Raw genomic sequence first — 13,220 nt, forward strand, 5'->3', positions numbered from 1 at the left:
CTAAAAAGCAGGCTTCCTGCAGAAATATAAAATGGACTGAGATAGCAAGAAAAGGTGATGGGATGATTAGTTTAAATACAAAAGAACAAATACAAACAGATGGACAAAGACACAGGTCCACTGAGGAATCTGGTACGAGGTTTGCTACTAGATTTATAGGTCACTCTCTCAGACGTTTGGTGGAAAACCGTCCAGCCTGCGAATGAATATAAAGGGGACAAAAACAAGACACTCGTAAAGTTGTACAGCAGTGACTTGAAATAGTAATTAATTTAGCTGGATGGATATAGCATCCACAGCTAACTACTTATACAACTATGAAAAAATTCTAGTCAAAGATGATCAATCATGTGCAAATAAGTGCAATGGGAGTAAAAGAATCTGAAATGGTTTAATTTTCACATTGACAAGATTTTACAAAGGAAAATTATTGAAAATCTACTGAACAAAACTCAAGATTTGCTATAAAGTAGTGCCTCACAATGAATAAATCTTCAATCAGCTCCCTCAGATATGATTAAAGGTTTTGGAATCTAGCAATGCCTATAAAATTAGTTAAAGTTAAAATGAAAATCTGTTACACATTACGAATTACTAGAATTTTAACAAGTTTGCATATACAGAACTGCTCTGTGACTGCTTTGTTCAATTAACAGTAAAACAAGATCTAGAAAAAAGAATCAAATGTAGCGCAGATATATTTCTTTTATCTAATGTTTGTCATTTATTTGAACAGAATAGTTTTGCAGTTTATTCTGTTTAAAAAAAAGCTCAAGTTTTTTTACAAAAACAAAAATTGCTGGAATAGCTCAGCAGTTCCAGCAGATCTGTGGAGAGAAATCGGAGTCAATATTTTGGGTCCAATGACCCTTCTCAGAACCCAGCAGTTCTGTTTCTGATTTCCAGCATCTGTGATTCTTTTATATATTATTTACACTCTTTTTGCTTTCCTACTGCAATAATTTAAAGACACTTTATTGTCCAATGTGCACCTAATATTCAGCAAACAGTGAAATCATCAGCACAGTCACATGGAGGCTGACTGGAAGGTTCTAACTCCAAACTATTCTCTAAATAGAAGAAAGTGCGAAATTGTTGAAGTATTTTTCAAATGAGATACTGAAACAAGTTTATCTATTCAAAGCCAGATTTTAAAAAATCATAAAGTCAAGGAAGTTATCCCACAAATTGAGACATCTAATTCACTGCTGTTAGCAGTAACTTATTGGCTATGATACTTTACAAAGTAAAAGTGACTACAGCTCAGAATTGCAAAATTGGACCTGAAATGCTCTGAGATGAAAGGTACTAAATAGTTTTTTTTCATTCTTTGAACATATTGCTAAAAGGTGCATTATTGGTAAATGGCTCCTGTACAAGTTTTTCCTGTAACATGCCAATCATAGAATCATGCAGCACAGAACACAAAAATACACTGCTCAGATTTTGCACCCATAGCAGTAAATTATTCAACTGAGCTGTAACTATTTCTTAATCAATATTCATTATACCATATGATATCAAATATTTATCAAGTAATATTTATAGCATTATTAAATACTGCATAATTTTATTACCCATATTATTCTCAGTACTTTATCTGGCACTGGATCATGGAATTCTGATACTGTCCAATTGCTAGTTTCTGATATTGGACAAGTCAGCTGCAAATCTCTACGTTGCAGTTCTGTACTGTGTTCATCGACCAAATCTCTTTGTTGCTGAACTACTTTTTTGTATTATAGAAACATCTGTTTGGATCCTAGCGTTTATTCAAGTTTAGGCACTACATCATAGCAGATTTTTATGGCTATAACCAAGTACTGAATGGCACTACAATACACAATATTCAGCGATATGAACAGCTAAATCAGCATCTTGTTTTAATTATTTCAGTAAATTGAAAATGTACACTAAACATCTCTTCAAACTTGGCTCAATATTGTTTTGGTTGAGTATTCACAATCCCTACTATGACAAGAGCTAATAGATCACTGTGAGCTAATACTAAGCAGCATGAAAATATTTGATTAGTACAAAGTTCAACTATACCATTAAAATATGGCAGAACAAAACAATATCTGAACATCAAAATGGTTTGTATAACTAACAGGATGACAAGAGCTGGAAACATTAAAACACTGTAAAAAGTTCAAAGCCTCAGAAGGTTTAGGTTTTTGGACTTCTCCCTCGAGCCTATTTAATTTTTGTTACACTTTTCCAAAACAAGATATTTCTTTGGCCTGAAAACCGAGCAAAGTAGTCTTTATGTAATAAACTTAGCGATGAAAAATGTTAGCATGATGATCTAACAACCTTCTGAATGCTCTAAGGCTTTCGGGTAACAGTGGTTATTTTTACCACAATGCAATAAGCATCAATGTAAAGAGAAGAAAATATTTCCCAAGCCTTGGAAGAAATTCACAATAAAAATTAGAACTATTTATGCTAAAGTCAGGCAATGACTTGAAACAAAGTTGCAAACTTAACTTACTATAAATTCTTCTAGAATACTAAAATAAATTTCAAAAAATGAACATGTTTCATTAATTTTAAATTAGTTTAAAATGTAATATCCACATTCAAGATCAGAACTTTAATACATTACAGCCAATAGACATCAAATGGTTGTTTTTGAATATTGTGTTTACTTGTTTAAAAAAAAATACTAGCAAGCATCTACAGCCATTGTAAAAACAAGAGAGACATTTTAATCTTAAGCTGCTAACAAGGTAAAGCACTTGGAAACAATCTAAGTCAGTCAGAAGCATCTGAATGTAATTTAAGTCCTCCAGACATAGTTCTGCACCATATGGAAAATGCATTTATTTATTGGTAATCCCTTTCCATTTTCACACTAACAAACATCCTCTTATCTTCAAAATGAGTATGAAATTCAGAAGACAAAAGGAGATGAATTGAAAAGTTTATAAGTTTTGAAGAACACAAGTAAATAGGATATTAAACAGGTGAATGGTAAAAATGAAAACAGAGTTGAAAATGGAAAGCAACAGGACATGGCAAACAATTAGCATTTCAAATTTGTCTGCCATTATTTTTGTAGTTTAGGGTTATATTATCTTCAAGAAGTTCTACTGTACAAAAACAAAGTAGAAACTAACATGTTTAACCACTGAAGAATTCAATTTTCTTAAATCTGGCAACAGTTCAATTATCTTTTTAAATGCATAGTTTCTCATTTAAATTCACTTTTCGTACTCTCCATTATATGTTCCACGATTTCTATAAATCGTTGTACCCTCACACGGCACTGAGCTGACTTGAAAAGGATCATGGTTTGTTTTTCAAAGGTAGTTGATGATCATGAGCTAAACATCAGCTTAAGGAAATCAGAGATATTCCACCAACCATCAATTCTGACTAGATCTAACCTTCTATAAATGTCAACACCACAATTCGAAAAGCCCTAGATAACTTCACCTACCTGGGAAGCACAGTCTACAGAAATATCTGCATTGACAGAGATGGCAAACAAAATTACATGAACAAGCTCAACAGTTGACCATATTGTTACAGACTATGGATGAAATGAGGTACCATACTTCCTACAGAATTTGCTGCGTACCAAGTTGTGGCAATACCTATCCTCCTATGTGCCCAAGAGATATGGAGTTCATACTTTGCATTAAAGAGTTGGTTCCATGAGATGCATACAGAATCTAATGGCCATCAAATGGGTGGACAAAGTGCCCAATACTGACGTATGTCAAAGAGCAGAAATGTCTAGAATTGAAGTACTCACCATCAGAGCTCAGTTTAGATGGACATGTAGTACCTATGACTGATGATGAAATCATGAAGATGGTTATGTATTCACAACTTAAAACACCACTTGTAAGAAAGGACTATATCAAGTTTCCTTGAAGTCAAATCTCAGGAATTGTGGCCTGTACACCTCAGATTGGGAGAAAATGCACAGTAACTACCTGAAGAGTGATCGAAAGTAGTGACATTGTTCCTTTTCAACAAGAAAGAATGCAGTCAGAAGACAAAATGTAAGCTAGATAGACTAGGCAGTCCCAATAAATGAAAATTCATCTTTGTCTGGACCGTGAAAAGCCATCCAGGTCATGCAGCTATGTGAGAGCACACACGACTTTATGCAAGCAAAATAACTACCATCTTTGGTATATGCATTTCTTCCTTCTTGCAGGCAAGGCTTGCCATTTAAGATCCCCCTTCTTTTGACGGATACATTATGCAGAAGTGGATGGGGATCATAAAGCTTAAAAGCACTCCGCTGCACATCTTTGATTTGAAAAAAAGCCAACAATGGCATATTCCATGCCAGTCTCCGATGCATATATTGTGGATCAAATGGAGTTACACAATCTCATGTGGTCACTTGGGAAGATTTGATGAAAGGTCAAAGTTACTCTTCAGTTTGTGATACAGGAGATGGGCTTTGTCAGGCACTGGGCTAAGACTCTAGAAATTGAGTACACATGTTGAGGAACATGTGGTTTCTCTGAAGTGTCAATCCAGGTCTGACTCCTGTCAAAATGCATTAGCTATTCATAGTAAAAGTACCCACATAATCTGATGTTGTTTAACTTCAACTGCAGTCCACGCTCTGATTGGCAGACTGTTTATGAGGGGATGTGTTGGGTAAGTTCATAACTAAGCAATTTACTAAGTTTCAGGAAAACACAGAAAACAGGTTCTGAAATGGACACTTGCAACTTCCACCTGCAGAGGAAACTTCCACTGGTGGCACATAATTCTGGTCAATTACAGAATATTGTTAAAGATTCTTCCATGACCCAGATGTTTCCAAAGGACTGCACAACCAATGACAATGAATAATCACAGGATTATTGGCACAAGGGGGCATTGCAGTGCACATTCTGATCAAGCACCAGCCTACATTATTTCTGACAAGAGTCCTGGAGATAACAAAAGCTTCCACTTTTTAATCTAACATGGTGCGTATTTGACAGTTGCAGATTTAAAAATTTGTTAATCACTGAAGGAGCTCACATTTTATTTTAAAAAAGCAGTATAACAAAGCAGAAAAGGTAAAATGCTCAAGGCAAAAAAACATATTGGTGTAGTGCCTACAGAAGAATCTTTTTCAACAGCTGCTTACATGCAAAGTTTAACAACGTATCCTTATAAAAAGCTGAAATTGGTCCAATACTGCATTGCAGTTAGATACAAACTGAGGCAAATTTATATTTTTGGTGGCTTCCCTCATTAAATAACAAGGTGTCAAACGTCTTACAATCACCCTTAATACAAAGAGACCTTGCCTGACAATTTCCTGTAGAAATATGTTCTGAAGGTTGGATATGATCTAGTTAGATATTTCTTCCAAATTCCTTTATCACTACCAAGCTTCTAAAGAATGTGGAAAACCACAGTTAGAGAACCACATCCTATTGTTCACACTGAATATATATACAACTAATTTGTTATATAATATCACACACATAACATGTTTACAGTTAACTTTCAAAGATAGAAATAAGCACTAATTTCTCTATACTTTTCATCTCCTCTGCATCATTCCAATTTTAGCAAATGTGCTGCTAACGTGAGTGAGTACAATACACTTAGTACATTCTTTAAACTGGTATTTGTCAGCTGTAAACTGCAGTCAATGAACCAAGGTCAAGTTGGATTCAAGCTAAGGCTGTCAATTTTGCAATGATACAAAGTATTTTTGGATATCCATCTACACAAAAGCAACAGTTAACTCAGGGATGTAGTTCTGATCTAATTTATCAGCACAATGAAGTCAGGGGAGTCATCTCTCAACAATTTTGAGATTATATAAAGCATAGTACAACTCTGGCCAGTGGGAATTACAGCATTCAGGATGTTCGCCAAGGAAAACGGCAGCTTGACAAACAGGTTTTGTGCCTTGGTACATGACTTTTCTTGGAAAAAGCAAAATCTTTCTAAAATATCATACTTACTATCATAATTTTTCACTTCTGAAGTTGAAGTACTTTTCTTTTAAAATGATCCAAATGTGCGGCTTAGTAAATACACACATTAAGTGGAGTTTCTAAACCCCTTTTAAAATTTGATAAAATTTAGAAATGAAATGGAATCCATTAAGATAGACTTTAAAAGAAAAGCACTTAAACCTTTTGCTTGCAGTACCTTTTCACCCCTATGCCCTGACCTCAATGAATTTTGAGCTTGAAACCATTTTGAGCTTGACATCACATTGAGCTTTTCCTCTGTTGTCTTTATCTTCATGCTCCCTTCTTTGGCTAGGAATCATCGCCTCAATCAGTGGACCATTTCACCCACCTCCAACATTCTCACAAAGAGGCTTTGTGCCTTGGTACATGGCTTTTCTTGGGAAGAACAAACAAATGAGGGGAGAGAGAGAGACAGACAGAGAGAAAAGATTACAATATGTAGAATTTAGTAGTTTGTTAGATTGATAGATTATTGGGAATGCATTCCAGTGATCATTAAAATGTACTGCAAGCAAAAGGTTTAAGTGCTTTTCTTTTAAAGTACGTCATAGTGCATTCAATTTCATATCTAAATTTTACCAGATTTTAAATGTGGTTTAGAAACTCAATTTACTGTGTGTATTGATTAAGCCAGATATTTGTACCATTTAAAAAATAGTATTTTAACTTCAGAACTGAAAAATTACAATGGTAATTGTGATTTTTATGTATTGAGCATCAACAGATAGAGTTTTTTTTTAAAATTCCCTAGTACAGTACTTTGTTGCCAAAGTGCTGCACCCTTATTCCTTTCGTAGCAAAGTGGATGAAGGGTGATTAGGCAAAAAGAACAGCTAGAGCAAATTATATGCATACTCTATATAGAAAGTCATAAATCAAGTCCAATTCTTCTTGTCAGCATTGTTTCTTATTATGCTTGATGAAAAATGCTGAGTGAGAGGATTAATAGTTTTCAATGAATTAAAATACATCACGTACAATGAATATCAGATGCAAGGATTAGAAAGGTTGACCTGAAAGTTACTTTATAATAACAAGGAAACATTGTACATATAGAATTGGCAAAGAAAATCACACATTTTGATAGAATAGAATAATACTTTAACCTCATCATACACAGAATAATCTCTGGTGCTATACAGTTCGCTCTGACCAAATGACTGTTTTATCCCCTATACCCTGACATCAATGAATTTTGAGCTTGACACCACATTGAGCTTTTCCTCTGTTGCCTTCACCTTCATATTCTCTTCTTTGGCTAGGAATCATCACCTGTGTGGAGTTTGCACGTTCTCCCCATGTCTGCGTGGGTTTCCTCCGGGTGCTCTGGTTTCTTCCCACAGTCCAAAGATGTGCAGGTCAGGTGAACTGGCCATGCTAAATTGCCCGTAATGTTAAGTGCATTAGTCAGGGGTGAACGTAGGGGAATGGGTCTGGGTGGGTTGCTCTTTGAAGGGTTGGTGTGGACTTGTTGGGTCAAAGGGCCTGTTTCCACACTGTAGGGAATCTAATCTAATCTCTCTCTGGTCTCTTACCTGACCTCTTTCATCGAAAGACAATCCACAGTCAGGACTGTTTTGGTAAATCATCAGTTAGGCCACTGCTACTTCCTAACTCAAATCTATTTCATCTCTTGTTTCTTCCGAACCAGATCAATGATTTCCTACATCATTTGAAATGTCCTGGTGTGCACTACCATCTCTAAACAGTGGGTGCTCAATCTCCCGATAACTCTGGCCCCCATGTGGACTGTTTGAGAGTTCTCTAGCTCTTCCTTAAACAGAGACCAACAAGTCCCAGCTTGGCTGAACATACTCTATCTTTTAATAATTTATCTTTAAACTTGTGTCACTTTCTCCAAGTAAAAGATATCAAAATGGGTACATGCTTGGATCTCAATTATGCCTTTTGGGGGAGGGGCTTTGATGTAGAACATGAGTTATGCCATCCTACTCATAGTTATGTATACATCAGAAAAACAATTATGCTGCTGTTTCCTGCTCATCCCCAGACTAAAAAACCTAATTTGCTTCCAATTTCAACCTCTCATCTTTCCATGGTCCATCATCAACACATTTTCAACTTCTGTCTCCAATTCTAGGGCTCAGCTGTTGACTGATATTCATAAGCCAACTGATTTCCTCACACCCTGCTGCCTGTAAAGCCTCTATTCCATTCTCTGCCTTCATCATGTTTGTTCTAAAGATGCACTCTGTTACAACAATGCCTCTGATAGATCTTCATTTTTATTCAAGCAAGGACCTCCTCCTCCATTCCCCATTTGTAACTGTAGACAGGGCCCTCAACCACATCGAACCCATTTCCTGGATTCTATCTCTCTCCCTTAACTTCTATTTGGTTCCTTCATCCTCATTTTTCATCTCTCAGTCTCCACACTCAAAGGTTCAATTCTGTCATTTTCAGCAGTTTCAGCATTACGACTCCACAAGATGCATTTTTTGCTTTCAAACCCATCAGTACTACAAAAGGGCTATTCCCTCGGCAGTATCCTGGACCACATCTCACTCATTCAACAACTTGTTCCACTTTCACATAACATCTTCCCAGGCAATCATGGGGATGTAACATTTGCTCCTTTACCATCACTGTCCATATGAACAAAGAATAGGAGTTAGCCATTCAGCCCTTGAGCCTGTACCACCATTCAATAAGATCTAGGCTGATCTGATATTCTCAAAAAATCATTTATGGCTTGCCATCACCTGCACCTGCAGGGCCAACACTATGGCCCTACCCTAAGGAGGTGCTGGTGAACTAAGTTTTTGAATTGCGGCAGTCTGCTTGGTGTAGGTACTCATACAATGTCATTAGGAAAAGAGGCCCAGGTTTTGCCCCGGTGACACTGAAGGAATGTCCATCTATTTCCAAGTCAGGACAGTCAGTGGCTTGGAGTTAAAGTTGCACAGCATGGAAACAGACCCTTCATCCAAGCCGACGAGACATCCTAAACTAATCTCGTCCCATCTTCTTGTATGTGACCTATATCCCTCTAATCCCTTCCTATTCATGTACCCAACTGATGCCTTTTAAGTATACCAGCCTCCACCAATTGCTCTGGTAGCTCATTCCATTCATGCATTACCTTCTGTGTTGGCCCTTAGGACCCTTAGGTTTGGAGAGTTACTTGCAGATGGTAGTGTTTTCATGTATCTGCTGCCCTTGTCTTTCTAAATAATAGTAGTTGTGGGTTTGGCAGGTGCTGGCTAATTAGCTTTAGTGAATTTCTGCAGTGTGTTTTGTAGATGATATACACTGCTGCTACTCTGTGGAGAACAGAGTGAGTGTTTGTTGATGTGGTAAAAATCAGGCAGGCTGCTTTGTCCTCAACAGGATCAAACTCGTTATGTTTATAGACCTGCACTCATTCTGACAAGTGGCAAGAATTCCACCACACTGCTAACTTGTGCTTTGCAAATGGTGTGTAGACTTCGGTGAAATCAGGTTACTCGCCCCAGGATTCCTACTATCCAACGTGGTTCTCTGACTACAGTATTTACCTAGCTCATCCAGTTCCATTTCTGGTGAATGGTAGCCCCTGGAATGTTGATAGTGATGTCCTGACATTGAACATCACAATATGATGGTTAGATTCTCCCTTATTGGAGATGGTTATTCACCAACATTGAATCAATCTTGAATATTGTTGAGCTCTTGTTGCATTTTCACATGGACTCCTTCAGTATCTGAAGTGACATGAATGGTAATGATCATTTTGCAAATATCAGCAAGCATCCCACTCATGACCTAATGATGGAGGGGAGGTCACTGAAGGAGCTGAAGAGGACTGGGCTTGGGAACTGTTGCAGAGTTATCCTGGAGCAGGAACAATTCTACCGCAACAACTCCAACCATCTATCTTTGCGCAAGATAGGATCCCAATCAACGGAGAGTTTTAACCCCAATTTCCATTGTCTTCAGTTTTGTTAAGGTTCCTTGATGCTATATTCTGTTAAACGTGGCTTTGATAGCAAGAGTGGTCACTCTCCCTTTCTTTCTGGCTCTTTTGTCCATATTTGAACCAAAGCAGTAATGAGGTCAGGAGTTGAATGACTCCTATGAAACCCAAACTGAGCCTCAGTGAGCCGATTATTGCTATGCAGATGCAGCTGGATAGGAGGAGATGACCCCTTCCACCACTTGATAGACAATCAAGAGTAGAATGATAGTATGTCAATCAGTTGAGTTGGATTTGTCTTGCTTTTTGTGCACAGGACACAACTGGACAGTTGTCAGTTTTCTAGATGTACTGAACAGCTTGGCTTGGAAGCAAGCTCTGGACCACAAAAACAATTGCCAGAATGTTGTCAGGGCCAATAGCCTTTGCAGTAGCCAGTGCCTTCAACTGTTTCTTAATATCCCGTGGAATGAATTGAATTAACAAAAGACGACCACAGGAAGTGGAGATGGATCACCTACTTGGTGTGTCTGTCAGAAAACTGTTGTCAATGCTTCAGTCTTACATTTTACATTAAGGTCTTGGGCTCACTGAATTTTTGCAGCCTCGCCAATGGGTTGTTTGATTATCCATCTCAATTCATGCCTGGATGAGGCAGGATGACAAGAGTTTCAATCTGATCTGTTGATTGTGCAATTACGTACCCTGCTCATCACTTGCTACTTTTGCAGTTGGCCACATAAGTAGTTCCGTGCTGTCGCTTCACCAGGTTGACCACTCATTTTTAGATATGCCTAGTGCTGCTCCTGGCATGTCTTCCTACAATCTTCACTAAATCACGATTAACATTTTGGCACAGTGATAACATCTTTCTTAAGTTTATAAAATAATAAGATGTATAGACAGAGCTAATAATAGTTAAATTTTCCCTCGGAAGTGGTATTTCAAGACTCGGGGGCACATTTTTAAGGTGAGAGGAGAGAGATTTAAAGAAGTCATAAGGTGCAAATGTTTTACGCAGAGGGTGGTTTGCATGTGGCATCAACTTCCTGTGGAAATGGAGGATGTAGGAACAATTACAACATTTAAAAGACATTTGGATAAGTACATGAATAAGAAAAGTTTGGAGGGATATGGGCCAGGAGCAGGCAGGTGGGACTAGTTTAGTTTGGGATTATGTTCAGCATGGACTGGTTGGACTGAAGGGTCTGTTTCCATGCTGTATGACTATGAGTTGAGTGAGATATATATTGGGCCACAAGACTTCAGATTTTATTGGAGTACAACTGAGCTGATGGCCCACACAGCCTCATCAATGCTAAGTCTGGAGTTACTGGATCTGTTTGGATTTTGCATAGTATGATGGAAGGTATCCTCAATGTGAAGATGGGACTTCACCTCCATGAGGACTATGGGATGATGCTCCTAACAATACTGCAGAAGACAGGTTAATGAGGATGAGGTCAAATATTTTTCTCCCTCCTACTAGTTCTTTCACCCCCTGTAACAGACCAATCAAGCAGCCACAATCTTAAGGACTCAACCACTCAGCGAGTTACTGAGTTACCCATGATGGATACTGTAGTTCCCTCAAAACTGAGGACATTCTGCATCCTTACCACCTTTATTGCATCCTTCAACAATTCTGATTCATCAACCATGGAGATAGGGGTGTACTTTGCGGTAATCAGCAGGATGCTTCATTACTCACGTTTGACTTGATGTCATGAGACTTCATGAGGCACAAAGTCAATTTGACTTTCACAGAAACACTCACCCGAGTATACACATGCTACCAATTTCACTTGGTCCGTCCTGTCAACAGTAAGATAGGACATACTCAAGGACGGTGATAGTGCTGTCTGGGACATAGCCTGCAAGGTATGATCATGATTGTAGGACAGTGTCAGGCTGGTGCTTTACTAGTCTATGAGACAGCTTCTCAATTTTTGCACTAGCCTCGTGTTAGTAAGGAGGACGCTTGAGGGTCAACAGAGCAGTTTCTGGTGCCTAGGCTGGTGCTAGATGGTCCACCTGGTTTTTGAGACTTATCACCTTGATACAATGGAATGGTTTGCTAGGCCATTTCAGAGGGCATTTAAGAATCAAGTATGTTGATGTGGGTCTGGACTGACAGGTAGGTTAGACCACTCAAGGATGACAGATTTGCTTCCCTAAGGACATTAGTAAAGCAGATTTTGTTTTGATAATTGATGATGGTTTCAGCCATAATATTCTAATACTGGATATTTTTTAAAATTCAAATTTCACCATCTACAGTGGTGAGATTCAAGCACTGGTCCTCAAAATATTACTTGGGTTCTTGAATTATTTGCCTAAATTGTAATTTAAATTCACATTCCCACAAACCCCAATAACGTTACTTAAGAATATATCCATCCCTGCCTTAAAAACATCAAAGACTCTGCTCCAACACATTATCAGGAAGAGAGTTGCAAAGATTCACAAGTCTCAAAAAATTTCATCTAAATTCTGTTTCAAATGGACAATCACTGCTTTATAAACAGTGCCTGCTAGATCTAAATTCTCCCATAAAAGGAAATATCCTTTCCACATTCACCTCAAGACCCCTCAGGATCTTAAATTTCCCTCAACTCCCCACTCCAGCAAATATATGTTTAGCCTCTCCAATTTTTTCTCATAAGTCATATCATTCATTCTAAGTATTAGGTTGGTAAACCTCACCTTGAACTGATTCCAATGCATCTACATGCTTCCTTAAGTAAGTTGACTGATACTGTACAACAATGTGGTCTCATCAGGGCTTGATATAACTGAAGCATAACCTTTGGACTTACTTTTGTATTCAATTCCCCTTGTGCTAAATTATAACATTCTACGAACTTTCCTAATTACTTGCTTTACCTGTATACTAATCTTTTGTGATTTATACAACAAGAAACCCAGTTCCCTATGCATCCCAGATTTCTGCAATCTCTCACTATTAAGACAATATGCTTTTTGAAAATTCTTTCTGACAAAATGGAAAATTTCACATTCTACTACTTTATACTCTATTTACCTCATCTTTGCCCACTCACTTAACCTAACCATGTCTTTTGTAGTCTTATGTCCTCTTCACAACTAGCTTCTGAACTACCTTTGTCAACAGCAAATTTGGCAACCACCCTTCAGCCAAAGATATTAATATAAATTCATAGTTGAAGTTCCAGCACTGAACCCTGCAACACACCACTTATTACATCTTGCTGATCAGAAAGTGACCCAGATATGCGATTCTGCTTCCTGTTAGCCAATTTTCGATGTATGCCATTACCCCTCACATCATGAGTATTTATTCTACAACAATCTTAAAAGTGGCACCT

The 13,220-nt window shown here is 37.8% G+C and overlaps 1 protein-coding gene across 4 annotated transcripts in view; it reads right to left on the minus strand.

Annotated features, from left to right (window-relative positions):
* Positions 1 to 13,220, minus strand: part of wnk2 (WNK lysine deficient protein kinase 2) — a 173,402-nt gene that overhangs the window by 17,008 nt on the left and 143,174 nt on the right. For 2 of the 4 annotated variants that reach the window (XM_043708023.1, XM_043708026.1), the window contains one exon: positions 98 to 196. The exons of the other annotated variants lie outside the window; for them this stretch is intronic. In XM_043708023.1, coding sequence (XP_043563958.1) covers positions 98 to 196 — 99 coding nt within the window. The remainder of the gene's footprint in view (positions 1 to 97; positions 197 to 13,220) is intronic. 4 annotated transcript variants of the gene reach the window in all.

This window comes from Chiloscyllium plagiosum, chromosome 18, assembly GCF_004010195.1.
Source record: "Chiloscyllium plagiosum isolate BGI_BamShark_2017 chromosome 18, ASM401019v2, whole genome shotgun sequence".
Taxonomy (NCBI): Eukaryota; Metazoa; Chordata; class Chondrichthyes; order Orectolobiformes; family Hemiscylliidae; genus Chiloscyllium; species Chiloscyllium plagiosum.